The sequence below is a fragment of the Primulina eburnea genome, chromosome 9 (assembly GCF_022965805.1).
Source record: "Primulina eburnea isolate SZY01 chromosome 9, ASM2296580v1, whole genome shotgun sequence".
In the NCBI taxonomy this organism is placed as follows: domain Eukaryota; kingdom Viridiplantae; phylum Streptophyta; class Magnoliopsida; order Lamiales; family Gesneriaceae; genus Primulina; species Primulina eburnea.
This window is the reverse complement of record NC_133109.1, coordinates 4,987,549-5,007,469: the sequence shown is the minus strand read 5'-3', so window position 1 is coordinate 5,007,469 and position 19,921 is coordinate 4,987,549. Positions and strand designations below refer to the sequence as shown.

Sequence of the window (19,921 nt, the reverse complement as noted above, 5' to 3'; positions counted from 1 at the left end):
AAAAGTTTTTTGTTTATATTGGTCCTAGGGAAAATAAATTTATATACCGAAAAAATTTATCGAGCGATCTAGAAATAATAAATTTTATAAATAATTTTATCAAGGGATCTAGGAATTATAAAAAAGTGTATATAAGACACAACGACAATACATTTTTATGATAAAAAGGAAAAAATTATCCAAAAATAATAAATTTATATTAAATTAATTTATAATAATATATCATATTTTTAAAAAAAATAATGGGTTTAAAAAATAGACCTACAAAAGATATAAGCTTCCAAAGACAGCTTATTTCAGTACCATGAAAACGAAGAGGCGGAGCCTCTCACCCATGCATATTTGTGACCCCTGCATGAATGGTTGCTTTTCAGTACTCACTAGGCCTACTGCTACTTCCTATTTTGATCCATTCTTATAAACAGGGACGCAGTAAAAAAAATAGAGATCGAGAGGCAAAATTATTTTAAAAAAATATTGGAGAGGGCAAGAGCAAATATTATGGAGAAAAATAAAATAAAAATTATTTTTAGACCACTAGTCAATAGAATTAAAAAAATTTGAGGAGACGATCGCACTCACCCGTCCCAGCTTATATATATATATATATATATATATATATATATATATATATATATATATAGATATATATATATATATATATATAAGCTGGGACGGGTGAGTGCGATCGTCTCCTCAAATTTTTTTAATTTTATATATATATATGCGTGTGTGTGTGTGCGCGCGCGCGTATTCTTTAATTGGAAAGAGGAATAATAAGGGTAACGTCTATTCAAAAAGCTAAAGCTAATCATTTACTATTAACTTTAAAATGTTAGAAAAAATAATCTTTTATCCACTTATTTTTTTAATTTTGAGTTTTAGTTCAATAAGTTTTCAATTTTGTTTTGATACATTAATTTTTAATTCTCGACTATTTTTTACTATTTTGATCTTCATGTAAACATTCTCGCGAAATATAATTGTAAATTAAAAAAATGAAATTTATGCATAAAAACCAAACTGAAAACCTAGTTTCTATGAACGTTAGCATCAATCAAAAATCATATTTATATTTCTTATAAATTAATCATAAAAATATATATATTTTTTCAAATATAGGCACATGAACAATTCATCTCCATTATTATGGCCTCGTAATGGCTGAAACTTCATTTAATGCAAGTGTGGCCACGTGTTTTTTCAAACTCATCGTGTATACTTATATATGATGTATCGACGAGAATGTAATGAAACATATTAAAATTGTACAAATAGGCGAATGACATTTCATCGGAGCTTACATAATAGATGTGTAACGTATCAAAATTATATATATCAAAACTATATATATGTTATGGCTCCAACTTCCAAGTGAATCTGAATTATTGAAACAGAAATGCAATACATTGAAATACATGGTTACAGCGATTTCAGGCAAAACAACGAAAGTAAAAACAGATTAAGGACAATGGAAACAAAAAAAAAGAAAAGAAAAAGAAACTAGGAAATTATGGCCTCAGCCGCTGCCTCCAAGCGCAGCCTTGAGTTTCTTGATTTGTGCTTCATCAAGGAACGTCACCTTCTCCAAAATATCAGACGCCAACGAGTTCCCAAACAGAGCAAAATCAGTGAACTGCAGCCCGGGGCCTTCGCTGCTAAAGCTCGCAAACGCCACGGCGGTATTCCCACCAACATTGATCTGAAAGTGCAGCACCCCTTGTGGGAAAATCATGCTATCTCCCTTCTGAAGCTTTGCCACAAACACTTGGTTAGCTGCGGAGATAAGTCCACCAACGACGACGCCCTTGGTCACCAGCAGAAGCTCTGCGGCACGAGGGTGAGTATGCATTGGGATTACGCCTGCCGGGTCCAAGTCGACGCGGACCAGGGAGACGCCTTGGCCATTTAGGCCGGGAAACTGGGCTGTAAATGCAGGTGAAATGGATGCTTTGATGAGGTCTATTTTAGGCCCAGGCGTCCGTAAACCGGTGAAAACAAAGTCGGATACTGTTGCATTGGCTGATGGCTTGCACGTGTAACCCGACGGGGTTTCGGGGCCGGTCAAATCTGCTATGCAGAAGTCCGGCACCAAAGCGTTGATGCAAGTTAGGGCGAAGAGAGTGAAACAAACAAAGATTAATCTTAGCATTTTTGACTGATGAGTGTGTCGTAGTAAGTGTTTATAATATATATAAGTATTTGGTGTGGTTGTGTAGCATTTGGAATGAGAGTTGGGGGAGGTTTATATACAGTTTGGAGCATTCTTAATGTGTGGCTATAATTGTTGGATTTCGGTTTTCTACGTGACCAAACGCAGCGGAAGTTTAATTTTTTTTTTTAGATCTGGACATTCAAGATCCTTTAGGACACTCCTATGGTTTTTACATTTAAACATTCATAGGAAGTAAATCGTTATACCTTTGGTGAATAGATCACTAGGCTCCAATTATTCCGAGGTTAGCGAAGATAGCTCTTGATGAATTCCCTACGAACTTTCTTCAGATCTCTTTAGTGTATTCTTCAAATCAGGTCCACGACTAGATGATTTGTTCCTCTTTCAAACAGAACTAGAATATTTGAAAGAAGTTTTACGTTGATCAAAAATTTGAGAGATGACTCAAATCTCTTTTTCTTGAGAAGTGGCCAAAATTTTTGGAGGATTTTTTTGAGATGTGATTCTCGACAATCACAATTAGAATTAGTGGAGGCTAGGTCATTTTTTCTCTTTTTATTTCCATAAAAACAATAGCCTTGACCTAAATTTCATAATTAACATTAATGAGCTTGATTAATTAATTGAGCGAGCCCAACTAGTCTAATTAATTAATCAAAGTACATTAATAATTTTAATTATTTAATATGTTGGACTTGTACTCCTACAAGCATATTAAACATACTCCTAATATATTTAATTTAATATTAAATAAACTCAACTTTTGAGTTTAACAAATTAAATCCATTATAAATTCAACATTTGAATTTAATATTTAAGTTATAAATTCAACTCCTTGAATTTATCACCTCCAAAATTTAATGAACTAAACTTTTGAGTTTAATAAATTAAATTCTCAAATTTTATAAATTCAACTCCTTGACTTTATACTCTCAAAAAATTTTATTATCATAAATTCAACTCCTTGAATTTATTATATCATAATATAAATTCAAATTCTTGAATTTATTCTCTCAACGGGAATAAACGATCCAGTGCTTGTGTGACCCTCAATGGTTCAGAGATACAGCTAGCCGTGGATTCACAACTCTTAGTGATTCAGGACATAATCATTTATTCGGGCTTACCCTTATTTTCCACATTCTATATATCAACAATTGATCATGAAAATGACAGAAATCATATTTATGATGAAACCCATCGAATCATGGTAAGAGCGTCTAGTAGCATCGCTCCATGATTCCCTAGGTATCACTGATAGTGCCTGCAAGAACCAGTCGATTATGATTAACGTACAGTATGGTCCCTTCATCTCATATATCCCGATCGAATATGCAACCATTGGTTCATCGAGGGTTGCATAAGAATTCGATAACTATGTGATAAACATGGATAGTGGCATCGCATGTACTATTGGAGAACTCTTTCTCTAACGTACATCTCATAGTCTGGTCGGAGATTCCACGCATTATTATTTTATCAAATCACATAGGATATCCACACCCATAGGTGAGCGGTGAATCCCCAACTACAATGCACTGGATCCTATATGTGTCGCAACTGTACCCAAGCTCGCCACCTGATGACTCTCCTGGAGCTGGTAAACGAGTCAAACCACAGCCCTAGCATATAGAGCCTCAGTATTGTCCCGGGTCGTAAGGACTAATGGTGTACCATCATAACCACGGGCTTATCTTCTCGATGAATGATAACCACTTGGAAAGTCCGAGGGAGGGTTGTTCGGTATAATCATATGACTACCCATCTGCATGTTTGGACATCTCTATGCCCTTATCAAGAAACACAGTACACAACATCACATATGCTAGTCTCGAGCTCAAGCGACTTTTATCCATGTTTTAGGCGGCTGAATCGACTAAGAACGAATTTAGATCATACAGTGTTTACAAACGAGTTTCAACATCGAATTACGATTCATTTGTGTTAAAGTATAATCAAGGTCTTTATCTATGTTTGATAATATGGGCATACAGATAAAGAAATAACAAACCATGAAATAATGAATTATATTAAAATAAAGATTGCTTATTACAACTGAGTCAATAAAATCACTGGTCAGTTGGCTTACATGCCATCTACTCTAGCAATAATTTCAGCAGGAAATTTGAAAGTTTTAGGAAAAACAAATTGGTTTAGTGAAGAAGAATGATGCTTACTCGATGGATATGCCCTTTTAAGTTTTAAGAAAGAAAAAGGACTGAAAATCCCTTTTTCATTCATAAAGAATCATCCATTTAGATTGCTAATCTCCATCATAAGGGGTCGACAACTAGCTCCATCAGACATAAAAAAATTTACATTTGTAAATTATAATTATGCTATTATTCAACTCATATATCAACCATAATAGCATTATATTGTCCATTTTAGACAAGATTCATCGTGATTTGTTTTTTAATTTTACTTAAAAGGTCTTCTAGATATCTTATCTTCCATATATTTTATAAATTCGTGACCATTTTCGTATATTTTTAATGTTGGACTTTGATTGTATTCTCAACAAATGACCACCATTATTCTCATGGTTCGGGCCTATATGTCCCTTTTCTTCACTTGGAGAATTATACACTCCAATCAAGGTCAGGTGCACGCCTTATGTATAATACTTGGAGACCACATACCTCGATCGAGAGATCATTACAGATTAATGGGCCGAGAGCCCTCCACCTCCTTCGTTTAGGTATCTGAGAATTTCACTCACATGACTTAATCTAGACAATGTCTCTGATAACATTTGTTGTACCATTAAACTCACGTATCTCCACAATCGCAGATATTGTTCACTTTAAACAGAAAATCCTCGTGGATTTGTTTTTTGACTTTACCAAAAAAACCTCGTACCAATTGAGACTTCTCCCATTTTATAAACCTAAAAACTTTCTCGTGTATTTCCAACGTGAGACTTTATTTCCAACGTTGAGACTTCTCCCATTTTATAAACCTAAACAATTTCTCATGTATTTCCAACGTGAGACTTTATTTCCAACGTGAGACTTTAGGAGATTTCACAACCATTATAATTATTTTGTCTATTTTTATGCCACCAAACCACATATCTGAGCTAGGTAGAATATATATATCATGCATGTATATTTGGCTACTCGTGAAGAAGCAAAAGAAGTGGTCCAAAAACGGCACATGGAAGCGGAGAAAGGAAGAGAAGAAGAAGACATGAAAGACAGCTATAGAAAAGGGCAAAGAAAGCTACGAATGATATCCATTTCCTATCCTTCATTTCCATTCACTTCAATTCTAACCACTAAAACATGTTTTTGTGTTGTGGCCTACATAATATTGTATTTTTGACTTACTCCACTGGTGCGCTTCTAAACATTACTTCCATCTTTTAGTCATGTATATATATTACTCAGTGAAATCACTACAAGAAAAACCCCAAACAACAACACACTTTTAACAACGGTTTTTGCGAAAACCGTTGTTAAAAGTGTGTTTTTTAAGAAAAAGACAACGGTTTTTATAAAACTGTTGTCTTTTGGGGGCAAACCACAACGGTTTTACAAAAACCGTTGTCTTTTGCGTGCAAAAGACAACGGTTTTTAGGGTCAAAGACAACGGTTTTATAAAACGTTGTCTTTGAGCGTTTTTTCGGGTAAAAGACAACGGTTTATAAACCGTTGTCTATTAGCGCTTTTTTTGGTACATTCGACAACGGTTTTCTGTAAAACAATTTTTTGGTTCGCAACAGTATTAAAAACTGTCGAAAAATAATAAATCGGCGACGGTTACACTTAAACCGTCGCTAAATGTGTTTAAAATTTAGCGACGGGTTTTTTTAACCCGTCGCTACATATGGCGACGGTATCCTCTAAACCGTCGCTAAAACTAGCGACAAATAAGAATAAACCGTCGCCGATTTAAAGTTTTGCGACAGTATTAAATAAACCCGTCGCTATTTTCAAAAAAATTCGTTCCCCAATACGTCCCTCCATTTTTTTTCATCACTCCCTATAAATACATGCTAATTTCATTCAATTTCTTCCACTTCATTTTCCAGCAATTACAATTTTTCTCACTTAAACGAGTTTACAACTTCACAACACTTAAATTTTTTATCTCTTACCTGATTTTACCACTTCACAACATTTAAAATTTTTATCTTTTACACGATTTTTTTACCACATCAAAACAATTAAAATTTTTATCTTTTACACGATTTTATTATTTCAAGACATTTAAATATTTTATTTTTTACAAGATTGTACCAATTTACAACAAATATTTATTAAATCCTTAATTTTTTTTTTTATTTTACCTAAAATATTAGCGACGGACTCAAAAACCGTCGCTAAATAGCGACGGTTTATCCACATGAGTTTTGTCGCTCCATTGAGCGACAATTTATAAAGCCTTCCGTCGGAACCATAATTGGCGACGGTTTGTAAAACTGTCGCAAATATCCTTTGCGACGGTTTTAAAAACCGTCGCAAAATGCAGCTAAGACATCAGTTTTTGAGAACCGTCGCAAATTGTAGCTACGACAACCGTTTTTAACCGTTGTCTTTGAGCGAACATTTAACAACACTGGCTTCAACAACATTTTTAAAATGGCTACGACAACGGATTTTATCCGTTATCGTATAGGATTTTTCTTGTAGTGAATATTCATTCATGACTAAAAGATGGAAGTAATGTTTAGAAGTATATATATATATATATATATATATATATATATATATATATATATATATATATATACATATATATTACTCAGTGAAATATTCATTCATGACTAAAAGATAGAAGTAATGTTTAGAAGTATATATATATATATATATTACTCAGTGAAATATTCATTCATGACTAAAAGATGGAAGTAATGTTTAGAAGCGCACCAGTGGAGTTTTGATATATATATATATATACATATATATATATATATATATATATATATATATATATATATTTACATCAAAAATATATATATAGTAGACGCATATGATCAGTTTAACTAAATCCAAGTCATTATTACTTTTTGATTGGAATCGTTTGGTTGGACTTTCCATATTGAATTTAATAAAAAAATTTGGGATTTTTCCAGATAGCAAAGTCTTGAAGTCCTGAAACATTTTTGTGAGTTTTGTGGATAAACATGGAGATTGATATCTCCAAAAAAGTTAATTTTGTGGGGGTTTTCTGTTGGGAATAATAAACTTTATCATTTTTAAGTAGATGCCGATTTTTTCCTTGAATTAGTACATTAATACTATTTTCATATATAAAATATGCTTTTATTAAATTTAGATTTCTTGTACGGGGTTTTTTCTAAGAATTATAATTCTAATTTTTTATAATTAAATTTAAAAGATATAGAATTATTATTTACTTTATCTGGAGTAATTAATCCTATAAAAGGTGTTCCTAGAATTTCAGTATGATGTCTATCATTAACTAGAATGAATGTAGTTTTAATAAAAACTCCATTGTTTAATATCGATGCTTCTATTTTTGAATTAACATTTAATTTAGAATTATTAGCAGCGAAAAGTTTTCATTAGTTTTTTTTTTTTGAAATTTTTAGGCACTATTCGTGATTTTATACGATTTAAATCAAGACCAATATAAAAAAGAGCTATTGTATTAATTTTAAATTTTTCTGAAAATACTAGATTTATTTTTAGTATGTATATTCTAGAGGTTATTTCTCTTAATACAAAAAGAAAGACTTCTGAAAGTTTTCTCAAGATTTTGAATGTTTTTAATTTCATTATCTTCAGATTCTTCGGAATTTTCAATATTAATATTATCTAATATTCTTTTGATTATTTCATAAGCTTGTTTTTGTTTTTCTTCTAATTCTTTTAGTTTTATTTTATTTTATTTTATATCTTTTTGTAAGTCTTGGATTTTATCTCTTTATTTTTTATTTTATTTCTTTTTTCAAAAATATTGATTATGTAACGCCCCGAAAATTTAAAGGTCCACGCGAACCACATGCATGCAATTATTAAATTCTCTTGTATTTTAATTAAATGTTTCATTGCATGAATTAATTATATTGTGCATATTTGCATGTTTAAAATATATTTTTACTACATTGTTGCATTAAAATGTATTTTTAAAGGTTATTCGAGTTGCGATCGAGGAACGGAGACCGATGGCTGAAAAAAATAGAAAATGTTTTTATTAAACGATTGTTTTTAATTATTTAAAATTTGGGTGATGCTTTTTATTATTTTTGAAAATAAGGGGTTTTGAGGTGAATTTATTCGCCGTGACGTAAATTTTATCGGTGTTGGATTTTCAACAAAAATACGAACGTTTTGGCAACCTGGCTAATAAATTCACAAACTTATTTAAGCAAAACTATTTTTACCAAAACTATTTTAATATTCTAATTAAATCCTAAGTAAGACTAATGAGTCTAAATTGTTGGCTTAATAGGCCTAAGCCTTAATTAGTGAATTAATTATTATATAATATGTTAAAAAAAATAAACCCAAACCCTTAAACAATCGGCCACACACTTTCTCACTTTCAAAAGGAACCCGATCCCCTGCTGTGCACAGCATGATGCTGTGCACAAATTGATTTTTTTTAATTTTTTTTTTAATTTTTTTTTCTTTTCTCTTTTTTTCCCTCTCTTTTCTACTTTTTTTCCCATCATTTTTCTCTCTTCCACAAACATTATTCACACACTTTTATATGAAAATAGTATAAACATTTGTTTTCATCTCGTCTTCTTTTGTCCATTTTCTTCTTTTTCTCGTTTTTCCTCTCACTCAATATTATTATTATTTTTTTGCAGGAAATACTGTAACATACCAGGTTCGATTTTTTCTTCTTTTAAATGTCTAATTTTTTTTCTAATTGTTTAGCTATCGATTTTTTTATTTGATTTTATTGGTTTCTATTTTTATGTTGCTATTGATCTGAAACAAGCCAAAAATTTTATTGATACTTTCAGATTCTTGATGGATTATAATTCAAATATCGAATTCAAGCCTAAGATTGGTATGGAATTTGATAGTCTAGACGAGTCTTGGAAGTTTGGGGTTGAATATGGTGGGAAAACTGGATTTGGAGTTAGGAAGCATTATTTTAACAAGAACAAGAACACCGGATTTATAACTTCGTATAAATATGTTTGTTGCAAGGAGGGTGTTCGTAAAAATGACAAAAGAGAATCATCGACACTCAATCCTCGGAACACATGATGAATTACCCGTATCTTGTTCAGCACCTCCGGTACCTCATGCATGTCTTCAAACAACTGGAGGTCAATTCAATTTCACTGAATTATTAATGGTATGAACTTTAATGATATTTAGAAATTTTTTAATTGGTAAAAATTTTAAGCCAAAAAAATATTAATTCTTATATGGTAAAATTGATTTATAATATTTATTAATGCAGGCACAATTTGATCATCCTCACCATTCTCTTGAAGCCATGGATTTCAATGGAGATATATCCAATAATGCTCTTGAGTAGTTTTTTATTTAAAGAATAGCCGATTAACATTGTTAGTTGAAATTAAGTTTAAAAATGTATGAATTATTTATTTTTGATGGAAATGTGGTGTTGAATTTTAGTTTTTGATATTGTATGATGGAAATGTTCTAAATTTTAATTTAAGCATTAACAAGTTAATAGTTTTATATTGTTAAAAATTTTGTTCATTGGAAAAAAATTAATAATACTCATCAAATTCGAAAAAAATGATACGATTTTTCACATGTAAACATTTAATATAGTAATTTTTAATTGCAAAATTATTAATTTAACATAAAAAAATTAAAATGTTTATATTATTTCATATAAAATTGTCCAATGTTTGTGGAAGATGGAAAAAAAATGGATGAAAATAGAAGGAAAACAATATAGAATAAGAGAGGAAAAAAAGAGAAAAAAAAAAAAATTAAAAAACAAATAAAAAAAAATTCAAGCTGTGCACAGCATCATGCTGTGCACAGTAGGCGATCCGGATCCCTTTCAAAACTCCTCCACACTCACGTAAGGTTCACGACACTCACATAAATTTTGAGGAAATTTCGGTGGAGGCTTAACGGAATTCAAGCCACGGTTCTCGTCCGTTCTTCACAAATCGTCAACGGGTTTTCCGTGCGTAAAATACGCAAAGGCATGCCTATTCATTCCTTCAAAACATCATCGAACCATATTATATTTTTATGCATGAAAATTTTAGAAAAACATGGAAAACTTTGAATTATTTTCGAATTTGCATATATATGGGTTATATAATTGAGTTTTTGATCATCTAAAACATGTTTATGTATTGTGTAAGGGCTGCCATGATTAGGTAAGGTTTAAAGGTGGTTTCTACATGTTTTTTTTGAGTCCTAGATCACACAAAAAACTGCTGCACACGTACACTAGAAAGATGGAACCAAAGTTGCATGATTTTACAGACCAAGGTTTGGTTTATGGGGTGAACCACCGCATGGCTTGGTTTTGGCTCGACCAAAGCTGGGCTAGGACGTGGTTGGGTCAGGAGAGGAGTGATAGCAATTTTTCTCAGAAATTCATGTTTTGCTCGTATACATGAATATAAACATGATATATAATATGCGGAAGCTTAAATCGAGTGTTACCTCCGGCCATTGAAAATTTTGATTTCTCAGCTTTTCCTCTCGGTTGAAGCCTTCTAAGCACTGCACGCTCTCTTTAGATGGTGTATATTTATTATGAAGTGTGTGTGATTAGGGATCTCAATCGTTGCTATTTATAGGCATCTCATACCATCAACGAGAAATTCTGGGAGCATTATTTTCAAAGGAATAATCGTGTACGCATCTCAGTTTCTGAAGTTGAGTCAGCGTACGCAATTTTTCGTCAAAAATTGTAGGCTTCTTGGCCGTCCCCAATTCCTACACGGTACGTCTTCCTTTCCGATATGAGCCATTTTACTTACATTCTCCCACTTGGCTCATATATATCATTTACCATAGGAGAAAACAAAATACATGAATCATGGCGATAGGTCATCTTAAAACGAATATTATCTTCCATGTATTACAATGCATTATGTCTCTCAAATTACTTAATGAATAAACCCTATGTTTATTCGAGGTCCAACTTTATTGATATTTTTCATGATAACTGAATATGTACATAACTGAATATGAAAAATATCATAACTTAATGAGTTTCATTAATTTGTTCTTACAACAAAATTACATAAAAGGACTAAGTCCCATTCTTTATGTATGATCCTTAAATTTTAATGGTGGCATGCCCTTAGTCAAAGGATCTGCAATCATCAATTCAGTGCTAATGTGCTCGATAACCATAGTTTTATCTTTAACACGTTCTCGTATGGCTAAATACTTAATGTCGATGTGCTTGCTTCGACTACCACTTTTGGTATTTTTAGCCATAAAAACAGCAGCTGAATTGTCACAATATATTCTTAATGGCCTAGATATAGAATCCATAATTCTAAGCCCTGAAATGAAACTCTTCAACCATACACCATGTGAGGTTGCCTCAAAACATGCTACGAACTCAGCTTCCATAGTGGAAGTAGCAGTCAATGTCTGCTTTGCACTTCTCCAAGATACAGCTCCACCAGCTAGCATGAAAATATATCCTGAAGTGGATTTTCTTGAGTCAATGCAGCCAGCGTAGTCTGAATCAGAGTAGCCAATTACTTCCAAATTCTCAGTTCGTCTGAACATAAGCATATAATCTTTGGTCCCTTGAAGGTACCTCATGACTTTCTTTGCAGCTTTCCAATAGTCTAAACCTGAATTACTCTGATATCTTCCCAACATCCCAACAATAAATGCAATGTCAGGTCTAGTGCAAACCTGAGCATACATCAAGCTTCCGACAGCAGAAGCATAAAGAATGTTTTTCATTTGTTCCCGCTCTAGATCATTCTTTGGGCATTGGCTAAAATTGAATTTATCGCCTTTCACAACGGGAGCTATACTTGGTGAACAATCTTTCATCCGATATCTCTCTAAAACTTTGTTGATATAGGTTTCTTGAGACAGACCTATAATACCTCGAATTCTGTCTCTATGTATCTTAATGCCAATGACATAAGATGCATCGCCCATATCCTTCATATCAAAGTTTCTAGAGAAGAATTGTTTCACCTCATATAACAAACCCTATCATTGGTTGCAAGTAATATATCATCCACATATAGAATAAGGAAACAAATCTTGCTCCCACTGACCTTCTGGTATATACATTGATCCATGGGGTTCTCAACGAATCCAAATGAAGAGATAACATCATGAAATTTTAAATACCATTGACGGGAAGCTTCTTTCAATCCATATATAGATTTCTTAAGCTTACAAACCAATTGCTCACCATTACTAGAGAAGAATCCTTCAGGTTGTTTCATATAAACCTCTTCTTCTAGTTCTCCATTGAGAAAAGCTGTTTTCACATCCATTTGTTGTAAATCTAAGTCAAAATGTGCAACTAATGCTAGAATGATACGAAGAGAATCTTTCTTAGATACAGGAGAAAAAGTCTCCTTGTAGTCGATTCCTTCCTGCTGAGTGAATCCTTTAGCTACGAGTCTTGCTTTATACCTTTCAATGTTGCCCAATGAGTCTTTCTTTGTTTTGAAGACCCATTTACATCCAATGGCTTTTACACCATCAGACAACTGAACAAGATCCCAGACTCCATTAACTGCCATAGAATTCATCTCTTCTTTCATAGCATTAAACCATAGTTTTGACTCATTACAACTCATGGCTTGTGAAAACGTTTCAGGATCATTTTCGGCTCCAATGTAAAAGTCCGATTCTTGTAAATACACAACATAATCACTAGATATTGCTGATCTTCTTATTCTAGTAGATCTCCTTAGGTTGTTTGGTTGATCAACAATTTCTTGTTGTTCTTCATTGACAACTTGATCTACTGGATTTTCATCAGCAATTTGTGGAACTTCAGTAACTGGTTGTCTAACACCCATTTGGTCTTGAGGGGTGAGAATAACGACCAATCTGTCATTTGAATAAGAGGGTTGTACATTAATGTGATCGTTCTCAAAAATTATGACATGATCACTCCCACTAATCAAGTCATTTTCAAGAAATTTTGCATTTCTTGATTTCACAATTCTAGTGTTGTAAGATGGACAATAGAATCTGTACCCTTTGGATTTTTCGGCATACCCAATGAAATATCCACTTATAGTTCTTGGGTCCAGTTTCTTTTCATGTGGGTTGTAAACTCTTATTTCTGAAGGACAACCCCAAACACGTATATGTTGCAAACTCGGTTTCCAACCTTTAAATAACTCAAATGGCGTCTTTGGGACAGCCTTAGTTGGAACTCGGTTTAATATATACACAGCTGTCTTAAGATCTTCAGTCCACAATGATTTAGGAAGTTTTGAGCTACTTAACATGCTCCTCACCATGTCCAATAATGTTCGGTTTCTCCTATCAGCTACACTATTTTGGTCCGGAGAACCAAGCATAGTATATTGGGCAACAATCCCATGTTCTTGGGGAAACTTCGCAAACGGACCAGGTGCTTGTCCATTCTCAGTGTATCTACCATAATATGCTCCACCTCTATCAGTTCTCACGATCTTAATATGTTTTCCACATTGTTTCTCCACTTCAGCCTTAAAAACCTTAAAGGCTTCTAGTGCTTCGTTTTTGTTATGAAGCATGTAGATATACATGTATCGTGAGTAATCATCAATGAAAGAGATGAAGTATTTCGGACTTTGCATGTCCATATCTGGACAACAAATATCTGAGTGTATGATTTCTAATATTTCTGTACTCATCTTGGCACCCTTTTTAGACTTATTGGTCTGCTTTCCCTTAATGCAGTCCACACAAGTCTCAAAATCAGTAAAATCTAAAGTACTAAGTACTCCATCATTTACTAATATTTTTATTCTCTCTATGGAGATGTGTCACAATCTCCTGTGCCACAATATAGAGGAATCTTCATTTATAACACATCTTTTAATACCTCCCTGAACATGCATAGTGATGTTATTATTTTGTAAAGAAATAGAGAAAAGACCATCAAACATTGTACCATTTCCAATAAGATTTGATTTATAAAACAAATTTATTGATTTATTCAAAAACTGAAAAGAATAACCAAAAGGTACAAGTTTTGATACTGAAATTAAATTCCTAGAAAAACTAGGAACATAAAAGGTATTTTCCAATTTTAAAATATAACCACTATTTAATACTAGGCAGCAAGTCCCAATAGCCTCCACATGCGAAGACATCTTGTTTCCTGAATAGATGTTCCGCTCATTTTCTATTGGTTCCTTAAGTTTTGCATACCCTGCAAGGTATTTGTAACATGGATTGTAGAACCAGAATCAATCCATCATGTGTTATAAATCATATTAACCATATTAGATTCATAACAGACAAATGAAGTAGGAATACCTTTCTTTTCAAGCTAGTCCTTAAATTTATTGCAATCTTTCTCAATGTGTCCCGTCTTTTTACAAAAGAAACACTTGGATTCTTTCTTGATGTCAGGTTGGGGTGGAATTATTCTTTTCCCTTTTCCCTTGACTTTGGCTTGTTTTTTATACTTTCCTTGTGTGGTCATAAAGACATTATCACTTGTTTCCATCAACAACCTTCCTTCCTCTTGAACACACATGGTCATTAATTCATTAATTGACCATTTATCCTTATGTGTGTTGTAGGAAATTTTGAAGGGTCCATATTGTTGTGGAAGAGTGCATAAAATGTAGTGTACAAGAAAAGTTTCAGACATTTCCACTTCTAGTGTCTTTAGCCGAGCCGCTATGTCCCGCATTTTCATGATGTGCTCTCGCACACCTCTCACACTGGTGAGGCTTAATGAAGAGAATTCCATAATTAGGGTGCTTGCAAGTGCTTTATCTGAAGACTGAAACTGTTCATCAATAGCCTTCAGTAATTCTTTGACATTATTATGCTGATCGACCGAACCACGCATACCAGCAGAGATTTTGGTCTTTGTGAATATTACACAGAGTCAATTAGATCGATCCCATTTTTCATAAAGATCAACATCATCCGGAATGCTGGTTTCAGTAATAGCAGATGGTTCGTCTTTCCGTATAGCATAATCAATATCCATCCACCCCAATTGAAGAAGAATTCTTTCTTTCCAAATTTTATAATTATCGCCCTTTAGATCGGGAATGTCACATTTCATATCAGAAAAACTCGCAGGTTGCATAACTGCACAAAATATCATATGCTTAAAATTTTGAGACAATATCATGTTTTACCAATGTAATTCATGTTTTAAAAATCTAGTGACATAAAATTTGCCTGTGGGCTAAAAATTTTAATTCAATAAGATTTTTCTGTAACTTTATGATAAAACTATCAAAATGTATTTTCCTTAACTCCTGTGGGTAAATTAAGAAAAATATATTTTGATATTTTAACCTAATTAGTTATATAAATATAATAAAAATCCATGTGTGATAAATTTTATTATGTTTATATAATTAATTACAATTGATGTCCATTATGTGATCCAAATCCACTTAATGCATAATTTTTTATAATTAAGGATGTTGTGGCTATTCTTCAATTATTTAAAATTATACGGTTCACTGGACAAAGTTTTGGCTTTACTTAATGCTTTATATAATAATTATTTCGCAATCAACACTTTCCAAGAGTGCTCCCAGGAAAGATAGGTAGTGCTAAGGCCCTTTAAATACCCAACTCCTAGACAGAGCAATGTTCATCAGGGAGACCAGTGGCTAGTCAAGGCAGTTTAAACCGGTCTATGAAGAACTCCCTCAGATCATGTTTTTCTTACGTCACCTTATAATTATTATTCAACTTAATTATCCACATTTGTGTGAATCTTTATAAGCCAAAATTTTTCATATTAAATAACTTTATATTCACATTTTTACTTAATATGAACAATTACATTCCCCATCAGTTTTTCTTTTCAATCAGAGTAGTGATAAAGTGAGGATCACATAAAAATGTGGGCTTCTCATCAGTTTTTCTCTTTTATCAGAGTAGTGTTAAAGTGAGGATTATTTGTTCATTTGTGAATATCTGAAATATTTTATTATATTCACATTTTACTTGATATGTTCATTTCAAATTATAAACATCTTAATATAATTTGATATGAACACAATGTGAATATTGTTTTCCAAAATATTTTTCCAAACAATTTGTATAAAAAAAAACTTTAAAAAATAAATGCAAGTATAATATTAATTTGCATGTACACATCAAACACTTATCCATAATATTTGACATTTTATCTAACATGGAAAAATAATTTCTAAACATGTATTAGAAATTACGTCGAACTTGAAATTATTTTAATGTGTACAAATATTTAACCAAATGATATATGTATACCGAATTATACATATAACTTAATAACACATTAATTATTTATTTATTATTATTATAATTATTAAAAATAATAAAATAAATAAATATATATATACACATATATTTTAACCGACACATGCATAATCAATATATGTGGACTTTAATTTATCCAAATGGCCACCGACGCATTTGAATCAATTTGTAATCGTGGGCTCCCTTATATATTGCATGATTGACAAAAATTATTATCTCATTCAAAGCATGCACCCAAGGCCCTGGTTTATTTTCATTTTATACGTAAACTCATCATCTTCAACCTCTCGACTTAGAAAAAAAACCAGACACCTTCATGGCCTCATCTAGATTTTCAAAAATTTTTTTTACTCATCTTATATCAAAATTTGAGAAGCAAATTTCCAAAGAGTTCATTATATATGAATTTCAGAAAAAAAATCAGTTATTTTCAAAACAGAGGTATCACTGCTCTAATACCAAATGATAGCAATTTTTCTCAGAAATTCATGTTTTGCACGTATACATGAATATAAACATGATATATAATATGCGGAAGCTTAAATCGAGTGTTACCTCCGGCCATTGAAAATTTTGATTTCTCAGCTTTTCCTCTCGGTTGAAGTCTTCTAAGCACTGCACGCTCTCTTTAGATTGTGTATATTTCTTATGAAGTGTGTGTGCTTAGGGACCTCAATCGTTGCTATTTATAGGCATCTCATACCATCAACGAGAAATTCTGGGAGCATTATTTTCAAAGGAATAATCGCGTACGCATCTCAGTTTCTGAAGTTGAGTCAGCGTACACAATTTTTCGTCAAAAATTGTAGGCTTCTTGGCCGTCGCCAATTCCTACACGGTACATCTTCCTTTCCGATATGAGCCATTTTACTTACAAGGAGTCCTAGCCACACTAGGACTCGAGTTAGATGGCTAGGGAAGAGCCCAAGAGCACAAGGACTCTTCCCCAATCCACCCGCGAGTTACAGCAAGGGAATAGCGCAGGTGTTTGTTGTTGTACAGGAAGAAAGTGGCTTGGTCAGGGGCTTGGGGGCTGGGCTAGGTTAGGTCCTTAGGGTCATAAGAGTGTGCACCATGGTCTGGGCAGGGGTTGGGGCTGCTTGGATTGGCTGCTGGCTCGAGAGAAAACAAGAAACGTGAGGGAGGCATGTGCTGCGCGAGAAGTGCTGTCATGGGCAGTGCTTCAAGCGCGAGTTCAGGGGCTTGGGTTGGTCTGGCTATGGCCTGGGCGTGGTCCAGGGAAGGTTAGGGATAGGTGGGCTCGGTGGTGGCTCGGCTGGGAGAGTCCTAGTTCGGTTAGGAGTCTTAGACATGCAAGGAAGCACACTCACACACACGTACAGAACATGGATCGAGTTCCAGCACGTTTTTGTAGCGGGCCAGGGTTGGTTTTCGGGCTGGGCTTGGTCAGTAGGGTCCCTAGGTGGGTTGGCTAGGTTTTGACTCAAGGTGGCTCGGGCGTGGCTCGAGTAAATTAGGAGATGGCTCGGTGGGTTCGGTTATGTGTAAAAAACAAAAAATTAAAGAACAAAAATTGAATCCAAGGGTCCACGGGGGTGGCTCATGACTTGGAAGGGTAGGATAAATCATAAAAATGCTATGTTAAAAATTTAAGATCAAAATAATGAGTTTTGGATTTATTCGGGATTTAATCGCCGCACGAAACGCTAATTAACGAGTTAATTGAAACGCCTAGTTTTAAGCCTTATAAAATTATGAAAAATTATACTTAAGCTTAAATAATTATTAAAAGCCTAATTTTTTAATTTGGGAATTTTATATTAAGTTTTGGTTTAATGCGGGATTAAAACGCATTAATACGTCACATTTAAAGATTAATTTAAAAGCCCTCGATTTAAGCTAAATAAAAATATGAGAAAGTTCATGTAGGCTTAAATAATTATTTAGAACATGTTAGAGTTAGTGAAATTAAGAAAATATCAAAAACGGGAAATTTTACGTCCAGAGGTAAAACGGTCATTTTACACCTAAAAATTAGTAAACGTCATGGCAGTGTCCTGAATGCTGTTTTATATGCTAATATGATTATTTGGGATGTTTATGAATTTTTATATGTTCAAATTTTATTTTAAATGTTCATGGATATGTATATGTTAAAATGTTATTTTTAAAACGTTTCTGGATTTGATGGTTTAATTATGGATATTTAAAAGACATATTGCATGCTTGGTTTAAAAGAAAAATGTTACATGCATGTTTAAATTTTATAAAGTGATGATAATATGAAACGCTGAAGGAAGTGAAGTAATTGTGATTAATACGATGATATGTTGGAAATATCGTGAGGGTTATGATCCCAGTGGGAGCCCGACGATCGTGTTTCTTTGGATACGAATATGTGTATGTATATGTATACGATGATATGTTAATACGTAAGGCCAGGGCTCAGTTGACCGGTGAGAGTGTTGTTGGTTTCCCCCGCCGCCCAGTACTGTGGTTACATGTAGATGGATCCATCGCCCAACACGTAGACGTAGATGAACACGAAAGTCACAATTAACGATCTGAATTCAACGAAAGGAAAAAAAAAAGAATACATATATGTTGATGATAATATGAATATGAATATGTTAATATGAAGATGAATATGAGGACATGAATATGTTTATGTTTATATGAAAATATTTATGCATAAGATTATGAAAATGTTTTTATTTAAAAGTTTTATGCATAATGAAAATGTTTACGAAAATGTTCATGTTTATGCATCTTTATGAAAACGATATTTTAAGTACAAGTATTTTTCACTGTTATATGTTAACTGTATTACGTATTACTCGTTATCAAGAATATGACGTGTTGAGTCTTTAGACTCACTGACTGGACTGAAGGTGCACATAACCCGAGGACCGGCGCTAGTTTTCCGCACTAGTTATTATTTATGATTTTAAGTAATGTTAAAGATATTTTTCCGTCTTTTATTTATGTTATGAGAGATTTTTGAGAGGTTATAGTATGGGCTATACTTTTCAAATAATGTTTTTAGGTTGGTAAAATGTTTGACGATTTTATGCTTTAAAATATTTTTCTTTGGATTTTTAAATGGCAGTTGGATGTTTATTTTTAAAATGATGTCAAAAATATTTTATGGTTCGGCCGATGCTAAGTGAGGTTTTTAAGGAGAAAAAAAAATTCTAGCACGTTTTAAGAAAACGAATAGCAGATGTTTCAGATTAGGTCGTAAATATTTTTAGAAATATTTGGTAAAGTAGTATATTTTGTTTCTGCTTTTCTTTTTTATTTTCTTTGAGAAATTTTAAAATTTTATGAAGATATTTTTTTTGAATATTATTTATGTTTTTTAGATTATCAAGAAGGAATTGTTGATATTTCGTAAGCATATTAATTTGTTTTTCAG

The 19,921-nt window shown here is 32.8% G+C and overlaps 1 protein-coding gene across 1 annotated transcript; it reads right to left on the bottom strand.

The window, feature by feature from the left end:
• Positions 1-1,385: 1,385 nt before the first annotated feature.
• On the bottom strand, positions 1,386-2,237 carry LOC140841189 (germin-like protein subfamily 3 member 1). Its single transcript, XM_073208441.1, has one exon. The coding sequence runs from the start codon at positions 2,150-2,152 to the stop codon at positions 1,520-1,522; it is 633 nt and encodes a 210-aa protein (XP_073064542.1). The 5' UTR covers positions 2,153-2,237; the 3' UTR covers positions 1,386-1,519.
• Positions 2,238-19,921: the final 17,684 nt, after the last annotated feature.

Excerpts from the sequence above, each read along its gene's own strand:
- LOC140841189 (XM_073208441.1), bottom strand. The coding sequence starts at position 2,152 with ATGCTAAGATTAATCTTTGTTTGTTTCACTCTCTTCGCCCTAACTTGC.